We start from the raw sequence: 8,884 nt of genomic DNA, 5'->3' as shown, positions 1-8,884 counted from the left end.
ACTCGCAAATTCTCTGAGCGTACTCAATTTATGCAAACAAAAGGTTAACCAGAACAGATTATACCAATTCTCTGAATGAAATAAATTGTACTGAAAAAGCAGGTTTTGCCAGTGGAATAACAGTGTTGGAATAAATGTGTCTATGTTGTATGTAACATAAAGATGCTTCTGAAAATTAGTAACTTATCTTCCTGATCTATTTAAAAGAAATATCAAGGTAGTAAGATACACATCGAGACCCCACTAGATGGGTATCAACAGTAGGTTAGTTATATTAAAATCATAGATTCAAGTGCACTAAGCTATAGAAATAAGATTTGAATATCGTGGTGCAGACAAAAAGGTAGCACATAATGCATGTTTTAATGCATTAAACCATAGTTTCTAATCAAGGCTGACTTTTTCTCTGACTGACAGAAAGGCACTTTTCTGATTATGGGGAGGAAATCTGATAATAAGAGAGTGACAGGACCCCAGAAAATATCATGACTGTCATTTAGAACTTTTCTTGACAAGGGGTTATACTGGAAATGGACAATCCTGGTCAATTTGGCATACACCATTTATATCAGAATAAATATGCCCCATGGAGCTAATAAGCAATAGTCTTTACATTTTAAATAATTTCTTGCTTATATTAAAATACTGTGTTTCAAAGCCTGCAGGTTATTTTGGGGCTGTACATTATCTTATTCTACCTCATAATTGATCTTATTTTCATTTTATCAGGATTGCAGTGTAAAAAATGGTAACTAAGTACAGTGCTCTTAATGTTCTTAATCTGTGTTACTTAAACCAACTTGATTTAAACCTTATAATATTTTGCTCAGCTTCAGGGTTTTATTTAAGAGTCTCTCAAAACACAAAAGGATTTCCTCTTCGTTTCCAGCTGCATTGACTCATTCTTCTTGGTAAGATAGCTATAAATAGTGTTCTTTTGAGCTTTGATGTATTTCTTTGTTCGGTCAGATGTTGGTCCATACATTTCTGGCAGTTCTTTTATCTGTCTGTCTTTAATTTTTATTTTGTGTTTATCAAGGCTGACCACTGTTTGTTACTAGGCTGAACTGATTCCTTCTCCATCTTCCTCAGAGTCCGCATCATCATTGTAGAAGTGAATTGTAGCTTGTACTGGAAAACTCGCCAGAACCTTCTCTCCGATGTTATTAAGAAACTTTTGGGATTTGGACTTGGGCAAATAAAGTCTAAAAAGAAAACATATTTTAAGAGAAAAAGTAAAACTATGCGACACTTCCCCAGCTAAGCTAGCTTGAGTATTAAAACCAATTTTTATCTTTCTTTGGAGAGAGAAAAATCCCAGGGTTCCTTGTCTTTTAAAAGAAAAGTTGCTAACTAAAAGGTACTGTTGATTTTAAGTTACCTCAGTTGCTTTGGGCATATTGTGTATTGGATTTATGTAAGGTCCCACCCTGACAAAGTGTTGCCAGGGCAATGATGCATGCTTGAGATGGTTTGGTTTGGGTTTTAGCACAGTTCAGAACGGAAGCGTCCCAGTGGGAATCCAGTGGGATTCTGGAATTCAGATTAAGGCACCAGGTTAAGATTGGGATGGGTTGCTTCTTGCACAGAGGTTGATCTTAGTGGGGTTTGTGTCTCCAGGCAGAGGAGGAGGTGCACACTGAGAGAGATTTATTTCAAAATTCATGTTGTTTTGTATTGAAATCATAAACATCTTAATTTATATTTCAGGTTTTCACCAGCTTTCCCACTAAAGCAAAACTTACATGTCTGTATATATATATATGTGGGTTTGTGTGCATATGTATATCTCTTCCTCTTGGTTCCACTTTGGCCAGTTTTCAGTTAAATTTGACAGTGATAAAGGTCACACAGAATTTAAGCTTTTATGACTTTTATAAAAACAAGTGCTTGTAAAGAAGAGGGATAGTCCATTAATTTTCCTCCTCTAAATGCAAGTCCAAATCAGGGGTTCCTACATCACTAAGCCTTAAAGAATCCAAATGTTGGTGAAAACACTTATAAATCCCCCAAGCACAGGAAAAGCTTTACCTCGAGTTCAACTTTTATTCAAAAGGAAATTTAAGTAAGCTTGACACAGATCTGTAAAAAGTCACATTCCATTTGCAGCTGTTCATGTTAATTATTTGGGCTCTGTGGGCTTGTTATCACATTAATAAATGTAAATATAAACTAGATGAGGCAGAAGAATGTCGTTTCTTTTAAGATTACTTTTTTCCTATTTATGTTATTAGCATATTGTTTCAGGTTCTGTTTCGCCTGGGCATCTTTCCTTGTGGAGGGATAAAAATCCATGGAGTCTGGTGAGTAGTTAAACTGCATTACTAAAAAGAGAAACTCCAGAGACAAACTGATACTTCTCCCAAGAAGGAATCTGTCTTGTCTTGGAAGGTGTCACTTTTCCTGTATCAAGTGCTAGGGTTTAACTCACCTCACTGGATGCTGAAACCCCAGGGCTCCTTTTGACCTAAAATTTATTAGTTGACCATCCAGTTCTGACTGTAAAAAGACATATTTATTATTTAGAATAGGCTAAAAATGAAGTTTTCACTATTTTCTTCTACAAGTAACTGTAAAATTCTACAGTAATGTTGCTTTGTTTGCTGTGCCGCATCTTGTTTTACTCTGACTAAGCATACTTCAGAGTATATACGTGCCCACAGTCTGCCCATAGTTGCACATTTAACAAGGCATTTGAACTTGTATGTTTTATGAGCCATAAAGCCATGAAATATTGTACATTTTGCTTAAGTTCTTATAGAATATCTATAGAGACTGGTGAGCTAATAACAGCACCAAATGGAAGTTCAGTGGTTGGAAGAAAAAAGGATTTTCAATCAGTTTAAAGGATTGGGAGGTTAGAGTTTTATAAAATACCTCTTTAACTACACTAAGCAGTAGTTTGGAGTTGGAATGTTCAAGTTAGGAAGCTTAATTGTAATCAAAGATCACACAAGCATGTTAGGAGTCCAAACAGTAAAATTGAAAGACAACTGGCATCTCATATTTCTATGCAAACAGCGATAAAAAAACAAGCATTTTTTGATACAACAGATTAGGTAGCAAAAATATAAAAATTAATCAGCACAGAATAACTGCCTTCAAATTAAGGTCACAATAAAACCCAATAATTTGCAAATGTTAACCTTACTAAATCCTATTAGGATTATAAACCTGGAATGTAAACCTGAAAGCATCTCCCACGCTCACTGAGCCCTATCACTCCGTCTTGTAGGCATGGACTAGTGGAGGGTGTCCCTGCCCATGGCAGGGGGGTTGGAACTTGATGGTCTTTAAGGTCCCTTCCAACCCAAACCGTTCTGTGATTCTATGATTCTCTTCCATATCTTAAACCAAGAAGACTTCTTTTTTCCTCCTTTTGCTATAAACTTAATGTTGCATAAAATAGGAAGATTCAGCTTTGCCGTACTAGAACTTCTGGTGAATAGAATATAGAAACCATCCACTCTGCTACAAACAGACAAAGATGAATTTTGACACTGTCAGAGCAATTAATCTGTCTGTCTGAGGAAACAGGCTTCAGCACGGACATTTTGGTGGGCCCCAAAAAGCCCTTGGGCTACAGGCCGAGGAAGGGCTCCTACAGAATTCTCACTGTACCTCTTATGTTGGCCTATTTCTCTCATACCCACCTGTTTCTCTTGTAGCCAAAATGATTTGTCTTCAGGCTATTAGAGTTTTGTTGAGGGGGGGTTTTGTGTTTAATTAGGAGACTCGTTTACTTTTTTCCCACAGTACTCAGTAAAATGGACTCCTGATCTGGCTGAACATTGTAGCTGTGATCACAATACCTATGTTAAATACCATATGTTATTTTTCTCCTTTCATATTTACATTAAAATTAGAATAGTCTTTTTTATCTTTATTGACCTGTATTTTCTACCATCTTCTTTTAGGAACACATTGATTTTTAATAATATATATGTAATAATATATATTGATTAAACACACATTATATGCTTTTTCTTTTCAGACTATAATACAGCATTTCTGAAAAGCAATTGTGATAAAAGCCAATTAATTGCAAAATCTAACTCAGTTCTTTGTATACAGCAGAAAATATTCAGTGTTAATTTGTGTTATGTTGTAGATATGGCAATAGTAACTTTAAATTACTTTTCATGGCTTTTCTTTGGGCATAAGTAACAACACAGTGGAATTTAGGTAGTAGGAAAAGTGTTACTTTTTATATAAGGAAAAATATATTATGTATAGGTATATGTATAGGGTATATTGTAACACATGTTCTTGGCAATAGAGGTAAAATTATTGAATTTTTTTACCAGTACTCTTATTTTTTAGTGCTCTGCTCTGCATCTTTCAATTTGTCAGGTTAGATTCTTATATGTATATTCCTAAACTTTTTTTTTTAATTACACAGAGGATATTGAAACTTCTATTTGCTTCACTCTCCAGTGTTTGGAGTGTCTACTGTAAAGCATTGGCATTTGTATGTATACATCGCAGAAAATAAAAGTAGCCAGTATGCAACTAACTAGCAAAAACATTGTGCTCAACCCATCTTGGAAGGCCTTCTGCTAGAAACCTCAGTAACTTTGCTGAAGAAGATGCTTCTTGCCTTCCACAGCTGTGGGATGTAGGTGTGCACTGCACAAAGTATCCAAGCATCTTTCTTCAGTTGTCGTGACCCCATTAAAAAAGACTTTAGGAGCCCTCCTTCTGCCCTCATTAGGTCCCAAGCTACTGAGGCATCTAGGGCACTGAAGCAGTGTGGATGAGAAGGAGCTGAGAAGCGTCTGGCAGGAAGGAGCAATGTTAAAAAATTGAAACCAACTCTTTCAGTTGTACTTGGCTTGAAACAATGCCAGGCTTCTAGTACGAATGTGGAAAACTTCATATATGGTTTGTTTTTCTCACACAAGTGAGCAGAAGCCCAAGTGTGAATTAAAACTTTAGAGCTGGCTTAATAAAATTTTCTACAAAACCATAGCTTCAGTAATAAATCATGACTTCCTGATTTCAGAAACCTTAGTTTCTTGAAATCATCACTGTAAGCGTGCACTCTTGTGAGTAAGACTCTCATCCTTAGCACATTTACAGGCGCCTCTGCAAAGCTTGGAACGCTGCTGGGAAGGATGTTCTTCCACAGGCTTTCCCAAGGCGCCTGCCGGGAGAAGTGTGGCACTCCCTCAGATCTGCACCGCTACAACGTCCATCTTCAGCAGACAAGGAGCACAAGGCAAAAAGGTGTTGCACATCTTACAATACAGTAGAAATTGTGAGTCTTTAAAGACTTGCACTAAGGAGAGTTTCTTAACCTGCTGAGCCTTTGGTAAAAAGTTTAAGATGTAACTGTGGATCGGATGCTGCAAAAACTTGCGCAGGTGCTTAAGACTAAGCAAGGGCGTAGCACCATTTCAATACATCTTCTAAAGTCTGCAGCATCAGGAACTATGTTGAATGTGCTTCAATCTCTCTTTTTGTTCTTCGAGCCTAACATATCTTCCTACATGAAGTAAAACTAATAATCATGGTGTCTTTCAAAGTGACTCAGCAGTATGAGCTACTTTAAAATCCAATTTTCTGTTGATTTCCTAGCTGGTTTAGCTATAGCAACATCCCTCCCCAAAAAACAATCAATAAAATTGTGCACTTGAAAGTATGTTTTTTAAGTTTCATCTTAAAGTCATTTTCACTCAAAGTCCCCCAATATACAAAATATCACATACAAATTAGGCCTGGAAATTTCAAACTGATTCTTATTTTTATAATTAAGCAAATAAAAACTGCTGTTAAAATAAGGGTTGTTTTAGTAAGTAGTGCTTTCTGCAGCTCTTTAAGAACTGATAATGATTCTATATCTGACACAAAATTAGAGATACTCTTAACCATTATCATGTACAGAACACTGTAATTTGAATCGTATTTTCTAACACTAAAGAAATGCTAGAAAGAACAAATGAATAGATGACCAAGCCTCACTTCCTGTGTTCAAATAGCTTCAGTATCCACATCTGTTTTCTATAAGGATTATTGTCTCCAGAATTTAGTCTCACCATTTGTTGATTCTCTATCATCTCACCGTCTCTTGCTGTGAGCATCCAGGGCCTCCATAAAGCAGGGCTGCTGAAAGATTAAGATAGAATAGTGCTCCCACACTTAATTCTTTGTGGTAATATCCATACAGTACAGCTCCTTTTGTTAGATTCTGCTGGCATATTTTGAAATAACATGATTTTTTTCTTTTCAACACATTTTGCTTTGGTATGTACGGCAATATTAGTCTGTCTTCTGTCTACGGTCTGATTAAACAAACTAGATGATCAGTTGCACATTTTTAACTAAGGTGTCATTTCCCTTTCAAATTTCACAACTCAAAGTGACTGCGTCGAACTACAAATGATGAAGTAATTAATACTAAAATCTTTTTATTTATGCAGCACTGCTACAAAAGAAAAAGTAACCCCCCCTCTCTGACAGTATGTCTAAATACAGACTCCATGTCCTCATTGAGTGGCTGGTTATTTATTGAGTAAGCAACTCCAGCATTAAACTGACATGGGCAATCTGATCTAATTAGCTTAAGAGAGCCTACAGAGTGGTGGATGCTACATCTGCCTTTTGACTGGGGGGACACACACACTATAATTATGGATGCTCTTTTTAACAGCACTTTCCATCTCTGCTGCTGTGTAGCAGATCCATACAGTTGGGGAAAAGCGCTTTCAGATATGAAAAGTAAATAAACTTACAGAAAAATAATAAATCAGTTATTGCAACATTAATTTTCATTTACTTCCATTTGTAAGTAAGTTCGGCAATATTTGACTGAAAAGGATAAAATATCAGCAAAAGAAATACCTGTTGCAACGGAAACATTTTCAGAAACCTGTTTTGCCCTTTACTTCTGAAGTCGGAAATCACTTCCCGTTGTCTACTCAATGCTGAAATCGTTACATTCAAAATGATAGTTACAGTCGGAGTTTTGAAAGGAAGGCTTGCTGAAAAAAAGTTTCCCCGTGCCAGCCTTACCTCTCTGGGCGCTGTGGCTGCTGCTGCCGGGCGCCCCGGGAGCGATGAGAGACGTGTCCCGCTGCAGCCTGGGGCGGGAGACCGGCAGCTGCACCCTCCATGGCATTTGATGGTCTAAAGCCTGTGGCAGGCTGGGCGCTTGCCTGGGCCTTTCAGCCCCTCCTTTCTCTCAGCTCCCAAAGAATACTTACCCAAAACAAACACGTCCTCAGGTAAAAGGGGAGAAATGTCCTTTAATGAGATTTCTTTCGGCTCCCCCAAAGAGTTCAGAGATAGGGTTCTCACCTTGGCAGGCTGTCCCGGGGAGAGCACTGCTAGGGAAACAGAGGCTTTTTGGTACGTTTGGTTAGCAAATCGCATGGAAAATAATCCGCGCCTTGTATCTCTCTGTCGCTGTTTTACAAAATCCATATTTGCTCTATATGAAATATATTATGTAAATACTCTTTTTGCGTGTCTTGGGAAAACTCATCAACATCATGTCCTAAAAAAGTGTAACAGAGACTCAAAGAGAATTTTCAATGTGTAATAGTTTTTTTTAAAAGACTGAAGTCCTTTTCATGTCCTAACTTTAAAAGAGAAAAAGATAGCAAAAATCAGTGAAGGAGAGAGGATTTAAAGACAGGCCTACTGACTTCCTCAAGACTACAGGGATGTTCCTTTAATTTGATTGCTATTTGATGGATGGACAAGAAAGCTTATGCCAAGAAATACTACTTTGTTAATCAAAGAATAAGGGTTATGAATGCCATCGTTTTGAGGAATCGTTTATTTCGAAGTATGCAATATGTGCTTTAAGCCTACAAAGACTGAATGGAAACAGACTTCTTCCAAGCTTTCTTCTCCCTGCTTTCATTTGTAGCGTGCATTACTCGTAGCCTGTTACATTGTACAAGAACAATTTATTACCTGATGGTTGACATTATCTGATTTTCATTGTTGTGGTTCATTGCTACAGTTCACTTTGTTTCCTTTATTTCCCAACTACTCCAGAGATGTAAGAGGATTATAAGAACCTAAAGCTGAATTCTCTTTCCACCGATGCTGTTTACACATTGACATCAAAGGGAACAGATTCAGCTTACTAATATAATTGGTTTCCACTGTGAACGTTCTTCCCAGAGAGAGAAGAATAATTTTGTTTACTGAACATGGAATGTCCATTGATTATTTAGTATGAATTAGGTCCCTTCTAGCTGATTTAGCTGAAGAAACCATCAAAACAGTCAGTTTGAGAGGACAAGGAAAATGCTCAGTGGGAGTCGGACCCCTCCGAGGTAAGCCTTGTGGCTCTTTTCCAAGTTATGATCCAGCTGGAGGCAGCACGTTCAGTCAGCAAGAAGAGGTTGGACTCCCAGATAAAGACCACTGGATGTATTCCCTTGGAGACATCATTTTCCCCTGAAATTATTCTGTATTTGAAAACATTGTATATATACCTTTGCACATGTGTTTTTATTGTGCATTCTACTGATTTTCCTGACATTTAAATGTATTTCTTCCAACAGGGAGGAGCTTAGGTCAGATTGGAAAGCCAGACTGATTTTCCTACATTGATACAAGTTGTATGGTTGTATTAGCTACTTGGCACTCTGAGTGACTGCTAAAAGTAATAGCGTAACACCGGTTCTGATGTTTTTGAAGCAGTCTTCAGTAACAGAATTCGAGATTCGATTTGTTGAGGTCCGATTCTTACATAAATTTTTTGTGTTCTTTAAAACATCCTTTCTTACTGTGACAAATAGACATGTTTTAAACTCAAAGGCCAAAGCCATTAAATGCTGCTCTGGGAAGCATTGACAATATCTAATAAAGGACTTACAGTCTAAATCTACTCCCTCCCATGTTTAAATACTGTATCACATTTGTA

At 37.3% G+C, this 8,884-nt stretch overlaps 1 protein-coding gene across 1 annotated transcript; it reads right to left on the bottom strand.

Moving 5' to 3' along the window:
• Nucleotides 1–587: 587 nt before the first annotated feature.
• On the bottom strand, nucleotides 588–7,115 carry RIPPLY3 (ripply transcriptional repressor 3). Its single transcript, XM_054819210.1, has 4 exons — nucleotides 7,015–7,115; nucleotides 6,039–6,117; nucleotides 2,432–2,499; nucleotides 588–1,205 (listed from the first exon to the last, which is right to left on the bottom strand). Exons 1-4 carry the CDS (start codon nucleotides 7,113–7,115, stop codon nucleotides 1,058–1,060), a joined length of 396 nt encoding a protein of 131 aa, XP_054675185.1. The 3' UTR covers nucleotides 588–1,057.
• Nucleotides 7,116–8,884: the final 1,769 nt, after the last annotated feature.

This window comes from Grus americana, chromosome 1 (assembly GCF_028858705.1).
Source record: "Grus americana isolate bGruAme1 chromosome 1, bGruAme1.mat, whole genome shotgun sequence".
NCBI classification, from domain to species: domain Eukaryota; kingdom Metazoa; phylum Chordata; class Aves; order Gruiformes; family Gruidae; genus Grus; species Grus americana.
This window is presented reverse-complemented; position numbering and strand designations above follow the sequence as displayed.

Excerpts from the sequence above, each read along its gene's own strand:
- RIPPLY3 (XM_054819210.1), bottom strand. The coding sequence starts at position 7,115 with ATGGAGGGTGCAGCTGCCGGTCTCCCGCCCCAGGCTGCAGCGGGACAC. Across the intron at positions 2,500-6,038 it reads TGATAGAGAATCAACAAATG|TCAGAACTGGATGGTCAACT; the intron begins GTGAGACTAAAT and ends GTCTTTTTACAG. Across the intron at positions 1,206-2,431 it reads GGGTTTCAGCATCCAGTGAG|ACTTTATTTGCCCAAGTCCA; the intron begins GTGAGTTAAACC and ends TTTTCTTTTTAG.